The 16,231-nt window shown below is 37.0% G+C and overlaps 1 protein-coding gene across 1 annotated transcript in view; it reads right to left on the bottom strand.

Annotated features, from left to right (window-relative positions):
• The window catches only part of POU6F2 (POU class 6 homeobox 2), a 393,965-nt gene extending 378,307 nt beyond the window's left edge, over window positions 1-15,658 (bottom strand). The window contains exon 1 of the mRNA XM_019509078.1: window positions 15,491-15,658. Within this exon, the coding sequence (XP_019364623.1) occupies window positions 15,491-15,656 (166 nt within the window). The 5' untranslated portion in view covers window positions 15,657-15,658. The remainder of the gene's footprint in view (window positions 1-15,490) is intronic.
• Window positions 15,659-16,231: the final 573 nt, after the last annotated feature.

Raw genomic sequence — 16,231 nt, 5'->3', positions numbered from 1 at the left:
TCTTGGCACTGCAGACCGAATAGCTGAAGAACGCATAGCTGCAGGTGGAGGAGGGGGAAGAGAGAGAGAGACTAGGAAGACTACAGATCTAAGATATCTACACTATGTACCATAATAGTAGTTTCTTTTCAGCAAATATATCCAGTATCATTAAAAGGAATTTAATTGGAGGCTCCCTTGACCTCAACAGTACAGGATTCACTCTTTATTGAATGCATATATTGCATATATTGAGCACATCATAATTTAATTGGAGATAATGAGAGACAGAAAGGATGGTAATTTCAACAGTAGCATATATGCCTCAGAAAAGATACTCCATTAACAGGCCATACAGAAATGGGGCTTAACTGCCTGTCAGAGCAAGATGACAGGTTCCGCAAATACATCCTGACCGTCCTGGAAATTAAACTCCATTTGAGAAATGTAAACCTGATTACACAGATCAGCTTTGTATTAATTTGTGATGTTGTTGACTTGGTATTCTTGTATCCATACTGCCTTTGAGTCATATTTTCCTTTGGGTCTTTGCACAAAACTATTCAACATTGTGACAATAAGCATGATTAAGAGTACCCTGTCACTGGGATAGAGTTAAGTTTGGCCTCAGCAGAAAAGATAAACATGGGCAGAAAGCACCACTAATATGAAAACAATGTACCTGTTTCTAAAAGATGACTCGTAAAAATACTGTACAAAAGAAATATAAGGAATGAATATGTTATACATGGGCTTCATACACATGTTAAAATGACCTGGGAGAATTCTCTTGGGTTTGTTCTCCTGGTGAGAAATTTACCCAGAGATACCTGAACAGAATACTAAACCCTTGAAAAGCAGAGAGCTTGCAGTACTGATGTTGTGCAGCCAGGGGTTCCCTTTGCAACCATGTCAGCATTCTTTGCAGACTACCTTAGTCTGTAGTCTGCTTAGTGACAGATGGCAGCAGTGCAGAGGGCAACCCTCATTGGCTGGAGTCAGCTTTTGTCCCCCTGAAGTACAATGTAGGATTGTGAACGGGGCATGTTCCACTCCCTGCTTGGCTGGAGTGTAGTATCCAGCCTGAGTAACACAAAGCTTCCCCCGGGGGGCAGGGAGGGGGAGGCGGAGGGAGGACAATGACAGGGGCAAAGCACCCTGGGATGCTGAAGGGCTGTGCTGTGGCTTCTTGCAGAAGGGTACCTTATACAGGTATTGACTTATTCAGCAGAAACTCTCCTGGGAGCGATTTAACCCTTGCTGCTCCTAGGTTATTTTTCTCCTGGAGTGGCCATTTTCGCTTTGGGAGAAAAATCTTTAACATCTATACAGTCATGGTTTCTCCTAGAAAAGCAGCAACTCTCCCAGGAGAAACTGAGTGTCTATACATGGCCATGCAAACAGAATAGCAGTTTAGGCTGACCATAAGGAAGTCTGAAACACCCAGGACACTGCCCCCTGCCCCTCCCCAAGCCCCATGCTCCCAAGTCAGTAGCACTGCTGCAGGCAGAGGCCACTGCTACAGCCAGAGGCGGGGGTGGGCTGGTGTGGTGCACCAGGTAGGCAGATAGGCAGGCAGTGGCGCCTGCTTGCCCACGTGCCTGGCATGCTGTGCCACTCCACATGCCCACCAGACTGCATCCTGCACCCCTGTACTTCTGGAATGCTAATTGTAATTCTCACCAGCTGCCCAGGACCGGGCTCCAAAATCCAGGACTGTCCCAGCTAACCTGGGACATATGGGCACCCTTATTCAAGATGCCATTTGTATAGTGAAAGTAGTTAGTATAACTTGCTGGTACATCAGACAGTTTTTTCATTTGTCTTTCTGAACACTTGATCACAACTTTCTGAATCACTTGAAATTCCTTATCCCATGAAAACCCCCAGAATACAATACCATTGCAAGTTACCATATCTTCAGCACTGCATAAATGCAGATTTCTTCCATATAGCCAGACATGTTCCAAACATGTGCTTGTTCATGGCATAAGGTTCAATTCCTCATAGCTCTAAACAGATGGATACTGAACAGAAAGTCCCAATCTTAATTTAAAAACACAACAGCCAATAAGTCCCATAAACTGTTGCCTTGTATGCTGGAATTTGTATCAAGTAAAAGCTGCACTGACTATAGAACCTGGTTCTTCTGTTTTTGTTTAAGTCTGAAATAAGCCAGAAATTAGGAAGCCAGATTTTCACTATTACACATCCTGATGTAGTTGCATGTCAGCAAAAAGAGCAGTGTAATACTGAGTGCTGAGATCTAAGATGACACGAATATAATGCCAAAAAGAAACTCTCAAAAAAGTTTCATTCCTGACATGTGACAGACACAAAAAAGCTTGACAATGCTCCCGCGTTATTGTTAGTCCTGAAAAACCATGAACCCATAGAACCACATTATTCATTCTAAGCAGATCCAATATCCTTCTCCTTTCCAAAAAGTTTACTCTCCCTGTACAACTTAAACTACAAGGGATCAAATTCTGAAGTCGGTTACTTTTGGGCAAACTTCACTATGCTTAGTTAGGTAGCACATATTCAAAAAAAATAAAAAGAAACCCCATAAAAACAGATTTTTGTTTAAAGGCTTCAATAGGAATTTTGATTATGGAATACAAAAATCAGATAGCAGAGAAGCAATGTTTTTGCCAAAAACCAAGCGCTGTTTACCTGTGGACACTGAAGGCAACATAGCAAACTGCTACAAAAATTATTTTACTAGGAATAGTCAGTTTGCTTTTCAAACATCTTGAATGACAATTAGTACCTTCTCCATCAATCTAAGCCTGATAAAATGGAAACTACCAAAGAGAAAGCAGCAGCTGTGTTTGAGCACTGTCCCCCTTCCCTGAACCCCTCCAGAAGCCAAAACTAAAAAACCAGTGAACCGAGAGTTGCTATGAATAAGCAATATAATGTCATACAGTAAGTTTACAGGGTGAACAGTGATCTTCTGTGGGTACAAATGATCATAGCTCCTTTGATTTCAGTAAGAATTTTGCCAATAGCAGCTATAACACAAGTCTTTACTTAGACCCCAAATCTGTAATATGATTTTCTCATGAAGACACGTACGTTCACACAGAAGGCTGCTGAAATTAAGAGCACAAAAATATCTGAATGAAGAATCAGAGACTTCATGTGTATTAGGAATGCCACCCTATCTCTGTATCATGAGCTATTTAAATCAATCTTACATGGCACAAAAGTGTATCTACACATTTTTTTAAATGCCTGCCTCCCTTTAGATAGGCGGTACAGGTGACCTAACCCCACAAGCACATCTCCCTTTGACATTTAGGGTGAAATCCTGAACTCTTAATGATTTTAAAAAGGCCAGAATTCACCCCTCTAGCTCTGTAATATCCAGACTCCTAATAAATATTTTCCTTGTATAAATTCTTCTTTTAAAACGAAGAGAGAAACCCCCCCCCCCAGTGTGATTGTGTTTTAAGGCGATGTTAAATAATGACATTTAAAATGTTCTCCTTTAAAATATCTGCTTTCTGAATGTTCAGCTGGGAGCATTTTAAGCAAACTTATTTTTCACTTTGAAAAAAAATAGCATTTTTAATGCTGCAAAAGTGTATTACTAAATAAACTGACAAAACATCTTAGAAACTAACATAAACGTGCAATTTTAATGCCTTCTAATCACACAAATCAATACAAGATTTTTGTACTTGTGCATGACCTTCTTCAAATTATCCCTCCATTTTGGCTGAATCAGAATGAGCGTGGGCTATTTGATAAAAAACACTAAGTGTGTGAAATGAGGGGCCCTCATCGCTTCTGCCAGACTCCTCTTGACAGAATGATGATAGAAGCATCACATCCCTGGGAGAGTAAATGCAAACTGACAAGAGATGAGCCTTTAGATGTTGAATATAATCTTGAATTGTGCTTGAAGTGTCTTATTATCTTGTCTTTTGATGTCTGAAGGGGTGGCTCATTGTTAGAAAAAGGAAAACCCTTGCACATCTTTGCCCATCTTTAAAAATTGTTTGGCCTTTAACAACTGCTTTTCCAACTAATGTCCATTTTTCCTGACAATAAATATGGCAGGTCGTCAGCAAGTGACAAACAATTTACTTTACATGCCAGGCTTTTATGGTTTTTGAGAGCTCATGTGGAAGCATATTTTAAAAGCACTTGGAAATTAGCACCATTACAAATGTTAAGATGGCTGAGGTTTTGTGTGTATATTTTGCTATGTAGTTACTCGTTACTGTATTTCCTGCAGTTTCTGTTTTTAAATCTCGTCTTCCCTGAACTCAGACTGCTCCTAAAGTTCTTTATTTATCATTGACTAATTTTAGTCAATGAAAAATAAAGAGCAACAAGCAATTTTCTTCTGCTCTAAAAAAAAAGTTCTCTTACGGAAACGGTGCTTGGGTAATGCATAAAATCATATTTATTAATCATAACAAATCAATATCAGTAGTGGTATGGTACAGTTTACCTGTATACCAGACCCTCAAAATCACATTACTGGGAGGTTTTTTTTCCCTCCAACCAGCTTGATTTTTTTAAAAAAAAACTTAAAAGTTTAATGACGAATCAGATCAATATGATTCCTTAGCAACTAAATCACAGGCACACTAGTTTTTCCTGTCACAGAACCAGTTTTGTGAAAGCAGTCAAGTTCTTTTTTCAGGTCTCCGTCACTCTGAGAATCCATAAGAATTCTCAAATGGATCATAAACTGTTACAGGGTTCAGGTTATTGTATCATTATAAAAACGTATTGATACACTACAGATGACAAGACATGCAGCTCTTGTGCTAGTCTATTACAGCCATCTGAATACCGTAAGAAATATCAGATATAAACAAAATAAAACAGTCAGTGGTAAGCTGTCTTTTAGGGAAACTGAACTGTTTCTATCAGTCTTAACCTGTTTTGAACTGGAACAGTTTTGAAACGTGCCACACTGTGAACTAAAGAATTTTGTAGGAAGTGATGAAAGACATGAGGTGGGATGGATTATAAAACATCTGTTTTATGATAGCAAGGAAGGGCCGTATGCTGCTCCCATTGATATCGATGGATATTTTGCCACTGACTTCACTGGCAGGTCCAAAAGAAAAGGAACAGATTTTCAGCTAGTATACATTGGGAGTCCAAGAGAGCTACAAAAATTTACCCCAGCTAAGGACCTGCCACAATGTAATACTGAATAGCATAAAGACACTGAGCACCATGTACTCACAGGAAACAGCTAGGATCTGAAAAGCACTCAGCACCAAAACTAAGCGCTGCGGCAATCCAGGAGCAGGAGGAACAATTCTGCAAACCCTTAATCATGATGAATAATATAACTCATCTGAGCAAGGGTCTACTTCATCTGGCCCTTCTCTTTTTCTTTTTACTCATAAAAACAGAGACTGGGGGAGAGGTGGGGGTAGCCCTAGTAATGCCAGCTGATTGAAAGGGGGTTGTTGTTTTTTTTGGTCAGTGGCGGTTATGAGAAGTGTGCTGTATCTAGGCAGGTCAGTATGCTGTATCTAGGCAGTTAAAATAGGAAGAGTCTGAAAGTGATGCATCAAATCATAGGAAACAGAGCTATACAGAGTTTTCTTCCTGCTCTTTATAATGAAAAAATATTTAAATGACTCATGTAGATGTTTTTCATGCTAGACATTATGATTAAACATATTTTCTGTACTTATGCGTGCACTAAATAACATATGTTTGATTGAAAAAAAAAATACCACCAACAAAAAGATGCAATATTTCCATTTTCAAGCTTTTTCCAGTAGTAAATTTCATTTTGCCTTTGGAGAGATTTGTGGCTTGCAGTCCCAAATATTTATGATGAGAGGCAAGCAAGTATAAGAAAGGAGGAGAAATATCAGACCTGCACATTTACAATCCCCTTTCAGCTAGTGCATATCTATCTCATTTTCACCTCCAATCACTCTTGTTTTTTAATGAAGTTGTGGCTCCACGATAATTATCTCGCGCAGTCTTCAGTTGTCTTAAAAAAACTTGATGATTAAAATCAGATATATATCCACTTACTTTTCATCTCACAAACAGTTATACTATAGACAAGCATTATTTTCTTAACAAAGATTATATCATTTCTGACATTATATATAATTTCCGTCATGTACTGAACCAGTTCTATGTCCCAATAAAGTCAATGGGCATTTTGCAAATTTTTATTGATGGCTGTTGAATCGGATAACCTTGTTACACAACACACCAGAATTTTGCTGTTAAACAATAGTGTACTGACTAAATTAAAAAGGACAAAACACCGCAGATTTCACTGTAGATTTCAACATTATGTTATATTTATATATAAATATTCAGCCCTTTTAACCCAATTGGGTTTTTTTAAAACAGACAAAATGCGCGAGAATGTTTAGCTCATAGGACTTTAGCCAACTAGGGATTTAATCAGATGTGCGTTTATTCACATGAGCAAGTCCCATTAAAATATACAGGACTTTCCACATATATAATGAACACTCACGCGAATTATGCAGGATCTGGCCTCATATGTTTACTCAAATTCTTAAGCAACATCTCTCTATACTGGGTGCATGTAAAAATACCTATTAAGACAATATAAAATATAAAAAATACCCATAGCTTTATTTACTCAAGAGATTACAATGAATCCAAATGGCCTTCTTCTAACTCTGTGATTAACAGTATGCAACATGGTGAGATAAATACGTAATACACATTAAAATGCCTGAAGACCTATTTACCATGAGGCAATTCCAGCTTCTCAGGTAATGTGAATTTTACATCTTCCTCTGAAAGGGTGGTCTAGTTGTATTTCTGGGGTGTGGGGGAGGCTTTGTTTTTTGTTCTTTAAAAAAATGTGGAAAACCACAATATATTGCAGTAGCACTGAGGTAAAATTCTACAAAGTCGCTTGGGTTACATAAGGTGACAGAAGAATATGACCCATGTCTGTGCATATGCATGAATGCAATTTATATTATGTTATACAGATATTGTGCATCGCATTATATATATACATATGGGATGGAGTCGGAGAGAGAGAAGACAGAGAACAAGCAAGAGCAGGAGGAAGTGCCAATGGAAAAAGAGGCTAGTTTTATTCTTGGAGTCACTTTCAACTTTAGACTTTTAGGGGGAGGGGACATATGCTGGGGGGATATCTTTGCCACAGTCTTAACAATTCAGTTCCTTATTCCAGCACACACAATGGGTATTTCTGGATTCCAGAATTAGGTTTATTGCTAATGTTTTGCTTAATATATTAAAAACATTCGAAATTTTAAAAGTGGGCTCATAACGGAAGTAATAAATGAAGAAATGTAGTCACCATTACATATAGTAGCAAACAGACAGGAAACACTAAACTTTTTTTAAGAGCTTCTATTGAAGTGGCTCTATAAATTCATCCAAAGTTTTCTAGAAGTCTTCGATAGATAAGATTAAATTAAATACTATTTTGTCACAACATATTTCTTCTGCATTCTTTAAAAAATACTTCTGTTTCTTTCTACGTATATAACACTTGTAACTGGCAACAATTAATTCTTTGTTTTACAAAAGAAAAAATATTTTCTTATTTGCTTTGAACAATACGTAAACCTTTACAGCTTCTTGAAAATGCATTTTAAAAAGTACAGACTGACATTACAGTTTGGCACTCTGGCAAATCATTTTATTTTTTATGTTAAATAAATTTAACTTTTTGGTGGTCATATTTGGGTGCTTTTCGTTTGCTTTGTTTTCTGCATCACAGTATTTTTCTGGCTACAGTTTCAAAGCATTCAGGGACTAAAATGAGTTTGCCTTTCAGGGAATTAAAGGACATCAATTACAAAAAAAATCTCTTCTTTTTCCAAATTCTAAATCAGAAATAAAGAAATTCAAATTATATTGCAGAATTTAAAAAGTGGTCACTTAGTATTAAATATATGCATTTGGGAGATGTATTCCAATTGGGTAAATGTCTGGATCTTTGCAATACTTTAAGAAGGAAACCCAATTTCAGCCTCCCTGTGAACAGCAGGCTTTCTTTAGCTAGACTGGATACAGTACTATTCTTCTCAAGATGACCTCTACTTTCAAACTAAAAGGGCTTAATCCTGCTTCTGATAGTGTCAAAACAGTATCATAACATAGAGCAGGAGATGTCATTATGAAACAAAGACAGATCTGTATTGTTATTGAGTTTTATTTTATACAGTGAAAGAGAGAAAACATGAATCTACGTTAATAAATATAACTAATTCTTCACTAGATGTTTTGTTACACCCTTTCTGAAACCTGCAAATTGGTAGCAAATTAAATAATTTGGGATCTATGCTTATTTTCTTTTTGATCACTTGTTAATTTTGTGATGTAGTTGATGTGTGAATGTAATTGTGTCATTTAAGTAACTGATCTCTTTAGGAATCAGTTTTGGAGCTGGTGAAAGAAAGTTAATATAGGAAAATAAAATTATAATTCATGAACTTGAATATACTGAATGTTTCACTTTCCTATATCATGAAAAACTGATATTCCCAATTCTTTGACTCTGCCAAGAAAGAAGAGACATATAGTATGTGCAGAACAGAAGAACGAGCTTAGTAAAGAAAAAAATTAAAACAAAGAGCCCACAAGTGTCAGGAAAGAACAAAACCTAGGTAGACAACACAACAAGAAAAATCCAGTGCTACATAGGATATTAAAGAGAAAAAATGATCCACAGGAGAATGGCAACTGTTACTATGAGCTTCCTACAGCTAGCTCTGCCTTTGGATATTTTTAAAAAATTTATTAACCTGACAGCAGGAAACTTTACACAGGTTGCCCCCTGACAGGGTGCCAGTTTGGTATAAGCACTTTGCTAGCTTTTTGGTTAGCATAGGAAAATCAAGGGAAGTGTTAAGTGGTGCCATGTGCATATTTGGGCAGCTGTGACTCCTCCTCTGCCTGCACTGCACATTCCCATGGAGGACTGGTCTAATCAGAAGAAGTCCAATGGAAACATCAAATTCTTTTGCCTTTTCTTTTTCATGTCTGCTTCCTTTTTAACATCTGTGTGAATGTCTGATGTATTATTTATCTCAAAACATAAACCAGCAAGGATCTCAATCAAAGGGAGTACCAGTTCTTTCACAAATTACCTGTTTACTGTCTAGTAACAAGCAAGTTCTCTTTGAAACAGCAAGGCACTTATGTAGGTTTTTAAAAAGAAATATATTTGTTTGGTATTAAATATCTTTCCAAAGCTCTAAAGGTATGGTGGGGGGGAAGGTATCTGAGGGAGGAAATAAAGTAATTAAAGATTAAATATCTGTTGATACAAAGTCAGGGAAACAGAAGTCTATTGGTTAAAGTATATGAATCCTCTTCCCCAGGAACTATTATGCTGTTTTGGTAAACAGCATGCAAACCTCAGACAAGAAGTACAGATTACACATACAAACCTGGTTCACAGAAATTTAGCAAGAAGATAATTATGCACAAAGATAAAAAACATTTTTCTTTTTAAAATGGAGTTACTCAGGCTTTAGCTCTCAACAGTGATGTTTAAAAGAGTGTTTTTGTTAATAAAAAAATTAAGGTACTGCAATGAACTAACATACCCCAAAATTACGAACAGACTGATCGGTATCAACTGAAAATAAGGGAATTAACAATGAGGAATGATTTATTTATTAGTCATGAGTCCAGTCTTGTGTCCGTTCAAGCTAATGGGAACAGAATCTAGCCCTATCTTGTCCTAGCCTGCTTTTATATGTTATAATCAGATACAGCTGTTTGCACGTTTACTTCTTGGACTGCCTGCAATACCCAGTCACAGTGGCAAGGACGAGTTAAAGATGGATTTTCTATCTCCTCATTGTCTCTTCCTTTGAGTTGAATAGCTGTAATGACTTCTTTAAGCTTTAGTGGGCAATATTCTCTATACTCACATGTGCAACCTTCAGTGACAACACTGGAAACTTCACCACAAATCAAGGCAATATATAAAACTTAGAATCTCCTCTTTAACTTTGCACTTATTCAGCATCTTTAAAGATCATTTACTCTACCAGTTAAATAAACATTCAACACATTTAAAAAAACAGTAATCAAGAGTGCATATAAATTAGTACTTAGAAAGTACGCCCAATCCTGGAAAATATTTGTGCCATGTGTTCTCATGTAAGGATCCTATTAATGATCTCCATGGGACTATTCACATTTAGCAGAAGTGATCACATGCTCAAGTGCTGACAGGATTGAGCCCGTGAACCTTACTGACCGTATGAATATTTTTGACCTAATATTTTTTCACAAAACACATCAATTGACACTACAGAAATTACTACAGACAGGCTGAATGCTAATCATATTATGGGAGAGAAACCTATATAAATCACTTTAACCATATAGTTAAACTGAGTTAAACACTTTAACATATAGTTAACCATTAAAAACTGAGCTTAAAATAAAACTATGCTTTTAATACTAAAAGGATCTGGCCTATAATCTGAACTACAAGTTAAAAAGACATGCACACACACAATACTTTTTTCGCGCGTTAAAAAACATTAAAGCTATCCAATGGACCTTTCTGCAACTTCTTAAAAAAACATTTCTTCTGGGCAGAGACCTTGTAGGCCAAGGCTCTGTATGCAGATATACTGTATAATCATGTTTCAACTCCCCTCTAAAAATAGAAACTCCAGCTAAAACACTGCGGAGAACCCTTAATATACTGATGCAAAGGGTGGTATTAGGTTGAAGGCTTACATTTATCCACAGTTAACCACAGTGTTAATGGCTAGAATGTCAGTGTCCTCAAAGCCACCTGACAATGACATCAGTTCTAACCTGCAGAGACCATTGTCTCAAGAGGGGAAAGACCAGAGAGTCCTTTTGAATCTAAAGTAATTCTTGGACTGTAAATTCTAGTCAAGCCAACCTGGATGACAATTAAAAAAATAAAACCAGATAATGAGCATTTACTTCAAAAAGGGTGCCAAGAAGGCAAACATTTTTCTACAAAATATTACTGATCTATGCCTTGGTTCGTGCACATCCTGTTTCACAGAGATTCATACTTACAAGGAAAAATGGATAAAATTCTAAATTTTGCATAAGGATACTACAAAGGCAGGCAAAATACTAAAATCAAATTTCAGTATTTTAGATGGCAAATCTCTTTCTTACACACATGTATTTGTATATATGTGTGCACATACATACACACACATGCACACATATTTGTATCTACATGTGCACATACACACACAAATGCACACACCCAACCTGCTACCTGTAGAAGAAGTTATCTTCTAATCCCTAACTACCATAAAATTAAGAAACCCTGACACTAAATAATTATACTCTACAGGCTCAGTTTTGCACCCCTGCATACCAAAAACTATCTTTTCAGTTTGGGATGTGTAGAAATGTAGGATCATGCCCTGTCAGTACCGTTTTTTTTAATAGCAGAGTAAAGTGATCTTAATGTGCACAGGTATCTTGGGTATAGTACCATGACCATTATAGTTACACAGAAATTAATAATCTAATTCTATGACAGCTAACAGCCATTTTGCCAAGGACTTTAGTGGAACTTGGATTGGGCCCTAATATGGGATTTACGTCGTACAGATTTTAAATAAAATATATGCAATGTCTCTGTATCAATGACCAAAAGTTTATAGTGATAATATAAATCATTAAACACACTTTCCTTTCATCAGGCTGCCATTAGAAGGAAACTTTAAACAAATTTGGAGAACATATCAAGATAGTGAATAAAAACCCTTGTAAGAGTAATTAACTTAGAATCCAATCCTGCAGTGTTTATTCAGTCTTAGGCAGAGCTCTCATTTCCATCAGTGGGAGCTTTCTTTAGTAAAGGCTGTAGAATTAATTTGAAGCACAGTAGTGTAACATAAAACTAGTTAATCTGAGAGTACCACTGCCAACCAATCCAATGCTTTACTCCAATTCCTACTCTTCTAACTGACTCTTAGCATAATTCAGCCACGTCTGAAATAAGAGATAAGTTCTGTAAAGATAAATAATGCAACAGTCAATATCACACAAAACTACTGTGTTACTTAATGAAATCTCAGTTTCTCTTTCATAAATGTTTTGTAGCTTTTCTAACTCTCCAGGTTGAGCAAAACCTTGCCTTTGACAGACTAACTTACAACAGTCCTTTTCCTGGAATTTTACATTCTGTTTCTTTTCCCACTGATATTTAGCAGGATTTGAACACTTTACTAGCAAATATTCCTTATAGAGGTCAAAGGTTCATTAGCAACTAAGTGCACAAGGTCCAGTTCACACACAAAGTTTAAAAGACATTTTATTTTTCGAACAAAAAGTAGCGATAGTGCTAGTCATGTGTACAATGGTGACTACTTTAAAAGACCACTTTGCCAAAAAAACAGAGGGGCACTTTCTCACCTGGTGTAAATGAGCATTTACATCCACTAAGGACCTAGAATCCGAGTTCCAGGGTGAAATTATTCAAGACTTGTGGGCAAGCTATCATTGCACCAGGTGACACTCCTGATGGCTGAGAAGCTTCAGCCTTCATCTCTCCTACTAGCAGCAGAGCATACAATTGGGAGATAGGCCGGAAATTTGCTGTGCACCTTCCCAAATCAAAAACAACCTAGTTAAGCTTTATACTGCATCACTGTCATCTGAAACTAGTGTTGCGATTGGAGAAAAGAAACATTTTACTAGTAGCTATCACTGCAAGATATGCGTAGCTGTTGTTCCTACAGCATACTTTATGTAAGGATACTACAGTGAGGAAGGTGAGCAGTGTGTATAGGCCATAAGCATTTCATACCTTTTAGTCCATCAGTATATACTGGCACATTGTAGAAAACGAGGGGTAGAATTTATGCAACATTTGTGAAGGACACAGGTCACTTCAACAAACACGTCTCTTAAAAGAAAATTAAGTAGAATGTAAAGGCCTGCACCTGAGGGGAAAGGGTTATTTTGCCCACTGCAAAGTACTGTAAAAAAACCCAGTGCATCTGTATGACAGCACAACCTGTGAAATGTTGCTAAGTGGGGTGCTCAAATGCTGGTCATTCCAACTTGCAAAGACCATTTCCCCCCCAAATTTGAAGAAAGCAATCTGTTTAACTTTCATCTACACACCAGTCTCCTCCCCTTAGTTTGTTAAAATGCTCCTCCCTTTCTCTGCTGAACGTAGCTAGCAATTTGCATATAGGGTACATCAACCAAGGGACAGGAAACACAGAATTCTTATTTCATGTTGTATGAAACAAAGTGATAAGAGAAATGTTAATTTCTGCATCAATTTATGCACAGTACACTGGCACTACAATTTAAGAGACAGGAAAGTAAGGCCCAAATAACACATTCCTAACATGCCATTCACATTTCTAAACAGAGAGACTACTATAAAGTACTATAAAGAACTGCATTTGAGGTGTCAATTACTTACTGAATTGCTTATTAAATTAGAAGTGTTGCATTGGCTCAATAAATAGAAAATGCCTATATTTTATATAAATTCACCGAGTTTTATTTTTGCATGTAGCAAAATAACCTCTCATTGTCTTTTCTTCCATGTTCCCAGTTACAGAAATAAACTGGTACAGGTTATTGCTTAAAAGGCCTTTACCATCTATCATAAATGAAATAAAACATAGATAAATACTAAATAGGTTATACTAAGGTAGCTAAACTGTTTTCACCTACTTTGGTTTGCTTTGGCAGCAACTTGATAGCAGTATAAAAACAGTTTAGCAAACAATCTAAACTCACAAATATAGTTATGCATAGTACTTTTATTTACTTTTCTTCATTAATTTGTGTAGCTGAGCTAACTTCTATTTCCATTCCAAAGTAAAAAAAAAATATTACAGTATATTATTTTTTATCCTACACACTAACTATAATAAAAAGTATCCCGGCAGTCTACAATGGTATTAAAACATTCAAAACGACAATGACTCAGGAACATCTTCCCCTTTGTTATAAAAGTTGCCAGATCTAAAACTAACTAAAACCAGAATATACAGACATTTTGATACTCTCTAGTTAAATGTGTTTGTAATGCTGCCAGACCTGGCTATGTTTAACGTTAATGCCTTGCTCCCTAAATATCTGATCAAATACAGTACATGAATATTTGTTAAGATATTCATACTTCCACACACAAATATTAGCCCTTTGAATTTTAGACATCACAATTCAAACATTTGAATAGCTAATGGAAATCCTATTTTCCATGGAAACCAAGATTATTATAGGATTCCTAAAAAAAATGGATGTGATATTTTACAATGGACATTGAAGTATTCTAGGAATTAAGTCTTAGCTTTTTTATTTCCTTTCTCTGCTGAAGTTACTTAATAAAACATTCTGTATAATATGCAAAAGGTATCCCTTTTAAAGAAAATTACATCTATTTTTTGCAAGAATCATTTAGCAGTTGTTTCCTCTAGCTGGGGTTCAGACATGTTAACAGTGCTACAGATTCTTTATAGGTTACAAAATTAAAACTTGAATCTCAGAAAATGTGATTTCTCTCTGTCTCTCTCTTAAAGCTGCATTCTCTTTAAACAAGATCTTGTGCCCTTAAAGTTCTGGCTATAAGACTGTGTAAAATAAGGATGAGCTCCATTCCCTCCAAGGTTTCATAAAGTCACAAATGGAAATAATTAAAAGGAACTCTTTCAGGAGAAATTGCTGTACAACCAAAATGTCACTATATACCATATAGTGCTGCTCCAGCACAGACATCTATCAACATCTATCACTCAAGCACGCGCCTCAACAACTCGGCTCCCTTTTCTGATTAGAGATCACAGTTGCTTGAGTTGGCTTACAGGGTGTCATCCCTTTGAATGACAGATGTCTATGCTGGAGTGCCACTCTTACTGCTCTTGTTTTGGTTATGAAACAAATATCCCTGAAAGGTAACATTTTCATTTGGCATAAGTTACAGTGTAAAAAAGAAAAAAAAAGTGTATTTTCTCCCCCGCCGTATGCTTCAGCAGAAAAATTTAATTCCTAATATAAATTGTAAAAAAAAAATACACCTGTAGGCAATCGCCCTGGCAGTGCTTGTTTATTCAGCACAGAGTGTTTTCTCTAGCTATTTTCCAGTTTTCTTCTCCTAGCTTTTTCTTTACTCCAAGAAATGGTAACTCTTCAGTTTACTTTTCCCTCCGAAGGGACTGTGAACAACTGGAGCTGATGTTTAGGCAATAGATGTTGTTAGTAAGATGTTTCAACAAAGGAAGCTCTCTCTTCTATATTTAAATCAGAGACAGTTCAACGAAAGAAAATAGACGCTGTCTGCCAATGCGCATAAAATAAGTTCATTGTTGACCAAAGTTTTCAGGAGGTGACACTCTGGGTATTCTGGTACCCAGTCAAAATCAGAGCATATGGCTGTATGCCTGCAGACTCCAAGTGACTCCCTGGTGCTTACAGGAAAATTGAGTGAACAAAAAGAGGGAGATTGCTCTTCCGGACAACATGGTAGCAGTGAAATGAAATACCTAGACAGACTTACCGAAGAGCTTGCTGGGAGTGTCCTCGCTGTCATTTGATTCCACAGGCGCAAGCAGGGGCTCATTCAGCTCGTTGTCTGAAGTAGCTGCCTTGTCCTCACTTTTCAACTCTGCATTCATTTCACTCCGCAGTGACAGCAAGGGCTTACTGACTTGTCCAGCTATCATTGGATCCTAGGATGGGGGGAAAAAAGAGTGAGGGAAAAAAAAAAGTGGCAGCTTTGGTGTGCGTATACTCTCTCCCACTCCCTCTCTCTCTCTCACACACACACACTCTCTCTTATCTCTGGCTGCTCCTGCTGTTATTGCTGGCTGCAGTCAAGTGAAGAGCTATTACAGATCCAATGAGTTTTCCATTACTCCCCACCCTATTAAAGCTCAACTAGCATGTGAGAGATTCAGGATGCTTTGGAGAAAAACTTCTATGAAAGCAACATAACCAACACAGCTTTAATTGTGGGATGTGCTTTTCGTGTGTATGTTTTTACACCTCACTTTTCCCTTAACGTGGTAAGGGAAAAAAAAACCCAAACTGCTGCAAGAATGCTCCGACACCACAGAAGAGTAACCCCCTGTGAATGCTCCATAATGATTTAAAGAAGCATCCTATGCTGTATAACATTAACCAAATCATACACACACACAAAACCCCGCTTAGAATTCAAGTGGTTTAGGGAAAATACAGAGCAACAAATAGTCATTTCATCATACACATTCAATAAAGACACATATTTATTCTAACT

The sequence above is a fragment of the Gavialis gangeticus genome, unplaced genomic scaffold (assembly GCF_001723915.1).
Source record: "Gavialis gangeticus isolate Ggan-Ray unplaced genomic scaffold, GavGan_comp1, whole genome shotgun sequence".
NCBI classification, from domain to species: domain Eukaryota; kingdom Metazoa; phylum Chordata; order Crocodylia; family Gavialidae; genus Gavialis; species Gavialis gangeticus.
This window is presented reverse-complemented; position numbering and strand designations above follow the sequence as displayed.